The following is a 14,388-nucleotide window of genomic DNA, read 5'->3' on the forward strand; positions in this document are numbered from 1 at the left end:
GAGTGCTAACAATGTTGATTTTTCATGTTATTTACATTTCCAAGGGACATAACTCCAAAACATATATTTGATTTACATGAATTCTATTGTTAATGAAATTTTGAACATTACACGGTACTGAGAAATATAGGCATGAGAACGCTGACAATGACTTTCTGTATTATTTACATTTCTACGGCTACATCTTTTCAAAAAATATATTCAATTCGCAGTGATTTTCACTTTGATATAAATTTCCTTTAAACTTAGATGAGAAAAGTTGCAGTAACAGCTACTACAATGAATATTTTTATCTATTATTTACATTTTCAAGGGCAAAAAACTGATAGATTGGCGCTAATACATCTGAGATATTGCTGAGGTAAACCTTTTATGAATTTCTCTATTAACGTCGGTGAGAAAGATTGGTGCGAGAGCCTTTACACAGCCAAAATTCCAAATTATTTTCATTTCCAAAGGCCATTTCTTAGATAAAGTTATTGATCATTGCTGATTTTGAACTTGTTTGAGACATCAGCATTTCTATATCCTTAACTGTGAAGAGAGTGGAGACAATAAATGAGTATAGGTTCCATTTATTTTAATTTTGCACATCTCTTGAATTTTGAACCTAAGAATGCTGACTAACTAAAAAGATTCACAAGTGCTAAAAATTACCTGATTGATCTCCTGAATTTTTTTCAGAAGCGATTCACTGACAACATTAGTTACATTACTCTTGAATGCTGCCAATTCTTCTCTAGAAACAATCTTTGACATCTCATCTGACTCCTGTGTGTAATGGTGTTGTTGATGTTCTAAAATACTTCTTGAAGTTCCAGTTAATTCTAATATTCAAAAGAAACATAAATATATTTAATTATAGTCATAGATATTCAATCTATAGAGTAGCAAGTGCCTCCATTAACCCTTATCTACAATTTGTAATTCTATAAATTTTGTTTATAGACTTTTTGAACTGGAAAAAAAGTGTTCATACCTCAAAATTATTCCTCGCTCACATTCTCATTGATATTGCAAAGTTCTTATTTTGCATTCTCATTGATATTGCAAAGTTCTTATTTTGCATTCTCATTGATATTGCAAAGTTCTTATTTTGCTATGTGAAATGGAAAACTAGAGGCTCTAAAGAGTCTGTGTTGCTGCATATTCAACAAAGCACATGAGAATAGAATTCATGAGAAAAATCTCTTTTTTGTTGATCTTGTTATGCTGATAGTTTTGTCTGTTTAGTTTCTCTCTATCTTCTTTACTTTTTGCTCAAAACACAAAAGAGGTTAACAAAAATCCTCATTTAAGGGCAATCACTCCTTATATAGAGTGAGTCTACTAACTATATCAGCAAAATTTGACTTGTTTGTAGATCTTGCCTTGCTGATTATTTTTGCTATCTAAAGTTTCTATTTATCTATTTCAGTTTTTATCATGTAAGGCAAAATGCAAAAAAATGTTTAAAATCGTCATTAAAGGGCAATAACTCCAATAAGGAGTCTTCAGATGATTTCCTTCAAGTTGTCATAATTGAAGATCTTGTCTTGCAGATCAGTTTTACTTATTTAAGTTTCTATCTATTTATTATAATTTTTTAGATATAAGATAAAAACACAAAAAATTGGTAAAAATCATCATCAAGGGCAATTACTCTAATAAAGAGTCGACTGAAGATTTCGACCACGTAGACTTATTTGTAGAAATTGTCTTGCTGATCAGTTTTGCATCTTTTGGACCATAACTCCCAAAATCAATCCCAATCTTCATTTTGTGCTATTGAACCTTGTGGTTAAATTTCATAGAGATCCTTTCACTTATACTAAAGTTATTGTCCGGAAACCAAATGTCTTCGGACGACGACGACAACGTCGACATGATAGCATATATGAACACAAATTTGTTGCAGTCATATAAAAAGAATAAATGATAGAATAAATTCAGGAACAAAAGGAAAAGCACTTAACTCTATACTATAGATATAAAATATTCTGTAATAATTTCTTCCAAAAGGAATGGTAATGTATAGTTCAGAAAGAAAGAAAAAAATCCCCTTAACATAAATATAAGTATATTGTTTTTATTAATGTGAAGAAAAAAAAATATATTAATAAAACAGAATAAGCTTGTATGACAATAATTTATAAATATTGTTGAAATAATCTTTGCTGGTTTGTAACTTCTAATATCAACACATTTACTTCTAGTGTTGCTTCTTATTCTCTTTAAAAAATATCAATACTTATTCTAGAACAAAACAGTTTGTAGTTTATAATAATCATGACAGTTTTAAAGCCAATGTATGTCGGAAAGAACAAGTGTATATAGAAATTTTGTAAATCCAAGGTTTGAAATGTCAAATTTTTGTAATCACTAACAGTTCTCCTTAACAACAGGATAAAGAGAGACAGGTATTAATGATACACATTAACTTCTAAAACAGTATTTTTATTTTAAGGTAGTTCCAAATAAGCAATATATATACACCAACTTTGGTTCCAATTTGCTCAGTAGTTTCAGAGAAGATTTTGTAAAAGTTAATGGATTACGAGGCACCAATTATCCCTTTGGCTAAAAAAGGTAAATTTTGTCTATCAAGGGCAATAACTTTTACAAGGAGTTAACTGATGTTTTAGGCCATTTGACTTATTGGTAGAGCTTGTTCTGCTGATTATTTTAGTTGTTTACAGTTTCTATCTACCAGGAATCGACCACAGTTTTTTCACAAAAAATGGGGAAAACATCTTTCAAGGGCAGAAATTCCTATAAGGAGTCGATTACAAATTTTGACCATGTTGACTGAGTTATAGATCTTGTTCTGCTGATCGATTTTGCCAATTAGTTTCCTTCTGTCTATTATAGTGTTAGAAGATAATGGCCAAAATATAAAAAAAGGTAAATATAGTCATTTAAGGGCAATAACTTCTATTAGATGGTTGGTAGATCAACATTCTGAATAATTCCGCCTCTATGTTCTTTTTTCAGCTTTAGCAGCCATGCGGGTTGGAAGGTGGGATCATCGGACACATTTATATTATAGACTAGATACCCTAAAGATGATTGTGGCCAGGTTTGGTTCCATTTGGCCCAGTTGTTTCAGAGAAGATTTTGTAAAAGTTGATGGACAAAGACAGACGTCAAGTGATAGCAAAAGCTCACACTGGCCCAAATGGGAGAGGTGAGCTAAAAATTGCAGTACAGCTTACTTTATGTTTATACTCAAACAAAGGCAGTTTACAACTAATAGTGATATTCAACTGAACGCTAAATAATGTAAATTTCAGGAAGTGAACTTGATGTTTTAATATATCTTTGAGATACCTTAACCATAATATTACCTTGTAAACGCCTCATCTGTTGTTGACGATGAATATGAACTTGGTACATGGAGGGCTGTTGGTCATTTGGAACACAGTGAATTAAATAATATTCAAGGTGTCTCCATAATATAAATATACAATTCTCTATAATATCTGATAATTGTCAAGAAAAATGTAAAGACATCTGAGAGAGAAAATAAAACTGACCTACTACATATAATAGCAAACTTAATTCTCACCATAAACCTTGCAGAGTGAAGTCAAGGTCAGGAAAATCCCATATGATGGAAATGTACATCTTACAATTATTCTATGGGAGAAATCTGTTTGCCCCAAAAATGCCTCCTTTTGCACCACTAGTATTCAAAATAACCTAGTATCATTTTCGGCAAAAATGAAATGTACTATTGTGCCTATTCTTATAAAAAAATCTTATTTTTGTTAAAACAATTGAGTCTCCACACTATAAGGACTGGCAGATTACACTTGCTTAAAGACTTATATTTGTAGCTTTTTTCAACCACTTATAGTTTTCTCCATTATGTTTGTTTCTCATGGCTGGTGGTTTTATTTTCTGTGATTTAAGGTAAAGTATAAACTGTTGGAAATACTTTGGACAGTCCTCTTCATTAAAATTGAACAACACCTAACAAATTATTGTTGATGGTCTCTCAGAAACCATTTATGATGTCTTTGTTTCACAGGCTATTTGAAATAATTGGCATTCTTACTTCTGTGAGTTGTTCTTGTATAGATATGCAGTACATTTGTTTGTTGTTCAACATCATCTTAATTTTCACCTCTATTTATGCCATAATTGTCCTGTTTATTTCATATTTTATTGTACATAAGGTATCATGATTTTTAATGACTTGTATCTGTAGCAGGTAAACATAGGCTAATTGTATAATATTCATACAGATAAATTGGCACAAATGATACCTTTGATTAATAAAATTTGGTGCAAATGATATATCTCAGAAACAGCAACTGGTGCAAAATGACTGCTGAAGATTCTATTGACCAAACATTGTTTGGCTTTTACCTACCGGTAGTCAGTAAAAAGATAATGTTATTAAAAAACCCTATACGTTTTTATATGCAGTCATTAAGTCATAAAAAATAATGAAATATAAAACTTTATACATAAAATTTATAAAGTGCTGTTTTCTGATTGATATGAATAGTGAAACTGATTGTGATTAAATAATACTTTGAAATTATAATCAGCCCAGGTAAAATTCAGTTACTAAATAAAGTTGGTAAGTACTATTTTCTTCCTGACATAGAAAATATTGTACATTGACTCTTTGAAATGAAAAGTTGTGAACCCTTTTCTTATTTCTATTACCAAATTCTTGGTACCAGATTGATACTTATAAAGCAGACATTATAATAAACTGCTGACAGAAATATGTCTCGCCTGGCGGCAGAAAATTCAAAATCAAAATGATGGAGATTACTCATGGAAAGATTGGAAGAGTAGTTTGAATAATTTCAAATTATATTTAGGTATGATGTGGACAAAAAAGAACAAAAAAGAATCATTGGTTCATGTCTGTCATATTTGTTTTTCGTAAACTGTTTTGTTATAAATCAGGCTGTTAGTTTTCTCAATTGAATTGTTAAATATTTTTCATGTCGGTGCCTTTTATTGTCAACCCATACGGTATGGGTTTTTCTCGTTGTTGAAGGCCGTACAGTTGCCTATAATTGCTTACATCCACTTCATTTGAACTTTGGTGGATAGTTGTTTCATTGGCAATCATACCACATCTCCTTATTTTTATATCAATATAGCACTGCTGCTGACAATTGCATTAAATGAAGGTCTTTAAAGGATAAACACTTTTTAGTAGATATAATATGCTAAATGTGCATCAATGATAGCAGGTCCCTCAATTGGGACAACAATTTTGTTTAAATTGCAATTTCATATCTTAACCTAATAAATGGGGAATGTGTCCATGGGACACAGATGATGCCCCCGCTTTCATATCATATAAAGTTATAAAGGGACAAAACTGAAGAACGTTAAAAGTGAAGCTACCCAAATTTGTACTTGATCTGAGTTTTGTGGTTATAAGTTTCATAACATTTGGTTGAGGCAAACTTAAGTTAGAGAACAGAAACGAGAAATTCAGCAATTTTTCCATTTGTAAAGGGGCATAACTCTAGAACGGTTAAAGTGACACCACCAAAATTCAAACTGTTCTGTGTTTTGTGGTAATAAGCATTGTGTATAAGTTTCATAATATTTGGTTGAGGCAAACTAAAGTTAGAGAACGGAAACGAAAAATTCAGCAATTTTTCCATTTGTAAAGGGGCACAACTCTAGAACGGTTAAAGTGACGCCACCAAAATTTGTACTTGATCTGAGTTTTGTGGTTATAAGTTTCATAACATTTGGTTGAGGCAAACTTAAGTTAGAGAACAGAAACGAGAAATTCAGCAATTTTTCCATTTGTAAAGGGGCATAACTCTAGAACGGTTAAAGTGACACCACCAAAATTCAAACTTGATCTGTGTTTTGTGGTAATAAGCATTTTGTATAAGTTTCATAACATTTGGTTGAAGCAAACTAAAGTTAGAGAAGGGAAACCAATTTTGGGACGTATGGACGGACAACGGTAAAAATTAAAGCCCCCTCCGCTATGACAGGTGCATAAAAATGATCCCTATTACATGTTTCAACTTTTATGTTTTATCTTAAGAAACAGAAGAAATTTCCAAATAAAGATTCTTCTAATAAAGTTTATCAATTATCCTTGTAGAACATGGGTACAACAGATAGACTTGAAACTAAGATTTTTATGGTCTCCAAAAACTAATCTAAAAAGGTTGTTTTGGGGAATTTATTTTTCCTCTTCTAAGAATTGCTTATTGATGTTGAAAACAATTATCATGATTATATGACACTGAAGATTAAAAGTTGATTTTAATTCAATTTATATTTTAATATTTTCTAATAAAGGGCATTGAAAATGTTCCTTTTCAACATAAACAAATTAAAAAACTTATTTTATTGAAATGGGGATTCATTCTTACTTGCAAAAATACACTTCCTGTATTCAATACTTGAATGCCTTTTTTTATATATAGATTTCATATTTTGTCTTTTCTTTTGAAAAAAGATCTTGTTAATCCTTAATCATTTATCTTTCAGACATAATTTATAGAATCACTCTATGTAGTGTAAATCAAAAGTAATAGGCAATAAATAAATCTATCACTTCTATATATATCAAACATCTAATCAAACATCTAATATATACATCTGTGTATTCAATAGGGGCCACGGTGGCCGAGTGGTCTAAGTAGTCCAACTACTGTATCACTAGCCAGTCAACACTGAGGTTGTGAGGTGCACTCGACTCCAATCTTAATTGACTAGGATTGTCAGTTTTCCTACCGATGGTTGGTGGTTTTCTCCTGGCTCTCCGGCTTCCTCCACCAATAAAAACTGACCGCCAAGAAATAGCACAATAGTGTTAAAAGTGGCGTTAAAACACTAATCAATCAATCAATGTATTCAATAATGAGGTCAAGTATTTGTGTATTGAGATGTATAATGCAGGGTCTGTTTAATTATGTAAGACTTAGGTTGATTAGTAATTTGGTCAATATGATTGACATTTAACCTTGTCTCTGATTGTTTGGTGATCAGGCAGTTGTCAATCAAACTGGTATTGTATCATTACTCTTACCTAATTAAAGTGATAATAAACTGTTATCACAGAGATATGTCTCGCCTTTTTGTAATTTTGATAATGCAAATGTTGAAATTAAAATAGCAATACTTTAACATGTAAGTTATGCAAATATTCAAAGTCGATGAACCATGACTGAAGGTACATGGCTAAACAATCTCCATGGAATGAGATGTGCCAATGCTAATACAACTGCATACCAAATACCATTGACTTATTATAAGTCGTTCCCTTTAAACAAACCTAAACTAAAACATTAACTTGTAAACTATGTAAAAGTTTAAAGTCAATGAACCATGATCAGGGGTGGGGCTATATAATCTCCATGGAAACGATACTTGCAAATGCCAATAAATTTGCATACCAAATATCATTGACTTAACATTTGCAGTTCATCTTAAACTGATCTAATCACAAACTAATACATGTAAACTAAGCAAAAGTTTCAAAGTAAATAGACCATGACTGAGGGGGCGGGCCAAATATTCTCCATGGAAATGAGATGTGCTAATGCTTATACAACTGAACACCAAGTAACATTGGCCTACCACTAATGGTTCCCCTTGAACAGACCTAATCACAAACTAATACATGTTAACTTAGCAAAATTTTCAAAGTCTATAGACCATGACTAAGGAGGCTGAGCCAAATAATCTCCATGGAAATGAGATATGCCAATGCTTATACAACTGCATACCAAATATCATTGACCTACCACTAGTGGTTCCCCATAAATTGACCTAATCACAAACTAATACATGTAAACTATGAAAAGTTTCAAAGTCAATAGACCTTGACTGAGGGGGAGGGGCCAAATAATCTCCATGGTAATGAGATGTGCCAATGCTAATACTACTGCATATCAAATATCATTGACCTACCACTAGTGGTTCACCATGAACTAGACCTAATCACAAACTAATACATTGTTGACGCCGACGCCACCGTCGCATATGCACAGACATGAGAAATGTAGGGAACTACCGGTATATTTTTTGTGTGAAAACATTTTGTAGATTTAGAAGCTAACCTGTGATACTTTCTGTTTGGGAGGCCGGTGCCTTAAGAAAGACTTGGAACAACAGTTCCAATCTTTCCAAAAAGACAATCTGATTAACAGCCAATTAATTCAAAGTTGCTGGACCATGCCAGGGCCTCAAAATAGTTGTCAAACTGATATGTACATAAAAAATTATTTTGAAAGCATTTTAAAAATACTAATGTTAACATTGAAAGACACAGAATTGTCTGAAGTTCCCATTTGTATTTGTTAATTTGGTCATAATTTTGTCTTCAGTTGTTTTTGTTTTTATCATAATGTAAAGATGTATCACAATGTTTTTACAATCTAATTTTGTTAAAAATATGTGGCAAATTTCTATACAGAAAAATTAATACTTGTGTTTGTATGATCAGAAAATGAGAATGCTTCATAACAAAAATACAAACCCAAATAAACCTGTGACCATCAAGCTTTTATTGGTAACAAATTGATTAAAATCCAACAAGAAATGACATCATAATATTTTTTGAAAAAAAAACCCATCATTTTAAAAGCAGATAAATCATGCACACAACTATACACTTGAATAGTTAAATGTCAATCTTCAAAACATTTAACTACTTCCAGATTTTTGAAAATTATTTCTGTACATTAAATATCAGATACATATAAAACTCATTTCAGTGTGTATAAATATTTTCTTTAATAAACTTCATCAAGTATGCTCAAGAGACGCTACCCAAATTTGATCTGAGTTTTGTGGTAATAAGCATTGTGTGTAAGTCTCATAACATTTGGTTGAGGCTAACTTAAGTAGAGAACAGAAACTAAAAATTCAGCAATTTTTCTATTTGTAAACACGCATAACTCTAGAATGATTGTGTATAAGTTTTATGACATTTGATTGAGACAAAATAAAGTTAGAGAACGGAGACGAAAAATTCAGCAATTTTTATGTTTATAAAGGGACATAACTCAAGAATGGTAAAAGTGTCGCCACCAAATTTCGTACTTAATCTGTATTATGTAGTAATAAGCATTGTGTATAAGTTTCATAACATTTGGTTGAGGCAAACTAAAGTTAGAAAATGGAAACAAAAAAATTGTACTTGATCTTAGTTTTGTGGTAATGAATATTGTGTATAGGTTTCATAATGTTTGGTGGAGGCAAACTTAAGTAACAGAATGGAAACTAAAAATTTTGCAATCTTTCGATTTATAAAGGGGCATAACTCAATAATGGTTAAAGTGACACTACCCAAATTCAACTTGATCTGTGTTTTATCAGTGGAAGTCAAAATTAAACATTGCATTGTATAAAGCATTTATTGTAGTTGATTCAACTATAATCATGGACAAAGGAAGATAACTCCAATTTTAAAAATTACTTGATATTTAGAAGAAAATAAAATTTTTGCAATTTTTCCATTTATAAAGGGGCATAACTCTAGAACGGTTAAAGTGACACCACCAAAATTCAAACTTGATCTGTATTTTGTGGTAATAAGCATTGTGTATAAGTTTCATAACATTTGGTTGAGGCAAACTTAAGTTAGAGAATGGAAACTAAAAATTTTGCAATTTTTCCATTTATAAAGGAGCATAACTCTAGAACGGTTAAAGTGACGCCACCAAAATTCAAACTTTATCTGTGTTTTGTGGTAATAAGCATTGTGTATAAGTTTCTAAAATGACTAGTGTAAAACAATTCAAACATAAAAACCAACGGTCTAATCTATATAAAAAACAAGAAACAAGAAACACTTATGAAGCACATCAACAAAAAGACAACCACTGAACAACAGACTCCTGAATTAGGAGACAAAGCCCATAAGTTCAGCAAAAATCAATGGAGCAGAACCAAATGTAAACTCAATCTGTAACTCATCATAGTTGACTCACATACTAAAAATCAGCTCAATATGTGAAGGTGTTTAGAAAAAAAGTCTGTATTACTGTTCGTTGCGGAATGACGGAATGACGGATTAGGTTAAAACTATATGGCCCCAACAACTGTGTTGTGGGGCCATAAAAATATGCAGCTCCAGTATTGATTAGAGGATACATGATAACTGTTGCATTTCTCTCCATTTATCATTGACAATTTGTGATAATCTCCTCCTGGCTAACTGCTGTCTTTGATGTGATGCAATCTTCTCACTCATAGGTACTCCAGAATACTGAGGAAAAAAAATCTGACTAGAATATAAACTATATCATTTCAATCAACTAATTAATTTGCAATCTTTACAACTAATTTTAAATGATTGACATCTACTCACATTTGTATTTTAATGGAACCATACTTATTTTGAATGTTTCATGTTCATACCTGGTAAACTAACATGTTATGTTGGAAAAAACTTTTTATTACAACTTCCTGTTGTGCTTTCTTGGTACAAATTTTGCAAAATATAAGAATAATAGTTGACCATTTATCAATTCATTGTAAACCAGTGATTTATTTGTTAGATTGAAGAATGAAAAGTAAAAAATTATACTTTTAACCATCTTATTTTTATGAGCAATTAATTGAAGTGACTTTTGCGAGTAGATAAATTAGAATTGAGAGTGAACTCACAAAAGGATACGCCACTATAAGGCACAGATTTAGTCAAAATTATTGAATTTAAGGCATTCTTTAATTCAATTTCAGGATATTCATAATTAATAATGGACCTCCTGAAAAATTTCAGGGCCTCCATGATTCAATTTCAGATATCCTGAAATATTTCAGAATCTTCATGATTCTGTTTTAGGATATCCAGAATTATTTCAGGACAAACATTTAGAACAGCTTTTATTTCAGGACTTCAAATCCAATTTCAGGATATCCGTAAATATTTATGGAGTGCCACAACAATTTCAGGACAACCAGAATTCAAATTATGGAGGTCCTGAAAGTAGACCTGAAAAAAAACTTTTAAAGTCACAGGAACAAGGCACAGTGGGGTTTTATATACCATGCAAAAATTCATGGATACTGATGTTAATGTATACCAAATCATATCTACTTATTCTGAAATGAATCTAATCAGAAAACTTAACATTGGGTGTTGACCTAATCATATGTTTTGATGGCTATGCTGTCATTCAACCCTGAATGACAAATATATTACAACTGATATTGATGAACAGCAGAAACAAAGTGATGGCAGTGACTCACCAGGGGTTCAAATTAGTGGTGGTCCGAGGTCCGTGACCTTCCACTGTTGCAATCGGACTTTCGTTTTGGTTACTAGCTACGCCCGACGGACCTTCGATCTTAAATGAAATAAAAATGATTTTTGCTGACCTTTTTAACCATCTGTATTGTCATTTTTAAGCCATATTATTATTGAAATTGAGATAAAAAAATGTTTCATCCCTGACCTTGCCGACGAGTGATAAAAGTTATTTTTAACCTTGTATTTCTTGGAAACACAAGGTTATAAATAGTTGAGAGACGTCACGTGGCAAATCATTTAATCATTTAGACATTTTCGAACAAAATGAGTCCGTTTCACTTTGGTGTCACATCTTCCAAGAGAAAGCCTGAAGATTATGAACGGTCTTCAACCACAGGCACTTGTTTCTATCCATGGAAAGGTCGACTATCCATAAATATAGAAGGATATTCAACCTTCCCATGGATAGAAACAAGTGCCTGTGTCTTCAACGTCTTCAAAAGAAATCAAATAAAGACCAAAAATGCAATCGTGAAAAACGGGAACGGACATTTAAGCCCCACAGAAAAATCGATCGACCATGGCTATATTTTGATGAATCAACTGGTCTAAAGTCATGCACATACTTCCAGAAGTTCCCCTTCCATTCAGAAAAAGAAAGTGCACTTGTAAGGGGAACACAAAATCTTAAAATAGACCCAATAAAAATATACGAAGTGACACCCCAGCATTTATCTTGTGCAAAGCAGTGGATCCATGAAAGTGACCTAAATTTTAAGTCCAATTATGACTAAAGATTAATTGTCAGACACTAAACTTGGACAATGTATTCTCAAGCAGAATGTAAGCCTGATCAGTTAAATAGATATAAGGTTCTTTTCAACACTGCATACAGTATTGCAAAAAAGGGAAACCCATCAGTGACTATGAATTTATTCTTGAAATCAAGTGCAAAAATGGTGTTGATGTGTAAGCAGTACTTCAATATTGAAGGTTGTAAACTGTTTATTCGCTGTATAGCCCATTTAGGCATTATATGAGAAACAAAACATCACATGCAGTTCAAATATGATGAAACAAACTAACCTCACTCCAAAAGCTCATTAATTTTGTATCTTATTGCGTTATGAAATTTTTCCTGTAAAAGTAGGACCTGGGATTTAGGTTGTGGACCTTTCAGTTTGGAGTGTCAAAGGTCCTGGACCTTTCAGTACCAAATGTTAATTTGAACCCCTGCTCACAATTCCTTTTAACTATGTGAAATCCATTTTTTTATGAGTAACACATGCAAATTTGAAATGAAAATAAAAAGTTTCATACAAGGATTAACATAGCAAAATTTAGGTTTTTCTAGGTTACCTCTTTCAAGTCATCTGTACTAAGACTGCTGTGCTGTTTGCGTTGATGTTGCTGGTGACTATCATAGACATACATGAAATTACTAGCACACTGACGCAGCTGATACACAATCACGCCAAGACTTGGAGTAAATGTTAAACTAGATACAGAGTACTCTGAAAAGAAATTAAACTAGAGGCTCTCAAGAGCCTGTGTCGCTCACCTGATTCTACTATGGTTTTAGAAATCATGTAAAAATTGATTAAAATCATAACAGATACCCTAATAATGATTGAGGCCAAATTTGGTTTAATATTAGCCCGTAATTTCATCAAAAGCAGAAGAATCTTTGTAAAGTTTACAGAAATAACCAATTAATTCATTGAAATCGTAGAAAATGACTTTGTAAGGCAGGGCTTCCAAAACGGTCATATATTCCGGACTTGACCGAAACTTTCATAAAAAGTCCGGCTGCTCTCAGCCTCAAACGGTCAAATAGAATTGGTTTGCCACTTTTTGTTATTCAAGGCATTTTCATAAAACGGTCATTTCAATTTTTACCAACTATCGATCGATAAAAATGTCCGTTTGGGGCTTTGGGCATTTTAGTTTATAATTGTGGCAATCTATTTCACAAAGATATTTCGGTCATAATTGGGTTTAATAAAACAGATGCAGCATATTTCAGATACTTTGAAGTGTCTCAGTTAGTCTAATCCTCTGGGTACATAAATGTACGGCTTGGTCTTAAGCTTGTGTACATCAATACAAAGTAGAAAAAACACGTTTTCTTTTATTTAAATAACAACAAGCTGTCAAACAATTATCACTTCAATAGTAATATTGAAGCCATAAATCATTCACTGATTACAGGTTGTTACCTTTGATGAGGTGTCCTTAGCTTGTCTTAATCAATAGAATTAATGATGCATAACAATGGACATAAAGGTGATCAGGTAAACGAGGTCAAACATGTAAGCGTGTATGGAACAACATCCTATTAAATTACGCTTTGTAGATATTATTTTAACTGAGCATTCAGTTTTTAAAAAAGTATCCTGAGATTTTAAAATAATTCTTCAAATAAGAATATTTATAAATGAATTTGTATGATATTCATTATTATATTTAAACACTGTACATCGTGTTAAATACTGGGGTATGCTAAAGGGTATTCAAAGTTATTTTCTTACATTTCAGCAGTTTGCATCTAATTAATTTAGTCTGAAAGATTGAAATTATAAGAAATACATTAATAAATATGATTTGACGAAAAATTAAAAAAGGTTTTAAACGAATAATCGTCAGAACCACGTTGTTTGAACTAGTACACGTGTGCGCATGTGCACTGGTGGGAAATTTAATTATGCATCCTAATTCTTCAAAAATGCTAAAATTATCATTGATACCTTTATCTAACGTTCATTTCGAGTAATTTCTTGAAGAAATAACTTGGAAAGAGCTACTTAACTCAATCATGCTTTGTGAACGTACACGGATTTTACGTATCCGTCTCCGGTCCGTGATTTACCATTTTCAAGTCAATATCCGGATTAGGAAAATGTGATTTTTAAAAACGAAAGTAAAGTTTTTGACAACGTTATTTTGCACAAATAAAGAGTCTAAGGCAGAATAAGAACGCTGATGTTGCACACTTCGAATGATTGCACTTTCAATTTAACAGTTTACGTCAGAACATCGAATTTATATCAAAGTAAAGTTAAATATCGTTTTATTGTCAATCATTGGTTATATGATGGCCAACTGATTACCATAATTGCCTTTTGTTACTAAGTCTAAAGGGATTAAAATCGGGATAAGATATAAAATGTCCGGCTGGCTCAAATATTTTTTGGAAGCCC

At 32.0% G+C, this 14,388-nt stretch overlaps 1 protein-coding gene across 2 annotated transcripts in view; it reads right to left on the reverse strand.

Moving 5' to 3' along the window:
* The window catches only part of LOC127724640 (nuclear pore complex protein Nup205-like), a 263,442-nt gene that overhangs the window by 24,983 nt on the left and 224,071 nt on the right, over nt 1-14,388 (reverse strand). For both annotated transcript variants that reach the window (XM_052231664.1, XM_052231663.1), the window contains 4 exons: nt 12,548-12,702; nt 10,087-10,201; nt 3,327-3,461; nt 658-827 (listed from right to left, as the gene is read on the reverse strand). In XM_052231664.1, coding sequence (XP_052087624.1) covers nt 658-827; nt 3,327-3,461; nt 10,087-10,201; nt 12,548-12,702 — 575 coding nt within the window. The remainder of the gene's footprint in view (nt 1-657; nt 828-3,326; nt 3,462-10,086; nt 10,202-12,547; nt 12,703-14,388) is intronic.

This window comes from Mytilus californianus, unplaced genomic scaffold (assembly GCF_021869535.1).
Source record: "Mytilus californianus isolate M0D057914Y unplaced genomic scaffold, xbMytCali1.0.p SCAF_14, whole genome shotgun sequence".
In the NCBI taxonomy this organism is placed as follows: Eukaryota; Metazoa; Mollusca; class Bivalvia; order Mytilida; family Mytilidae; genus Mytilus; species Mytilus californianus.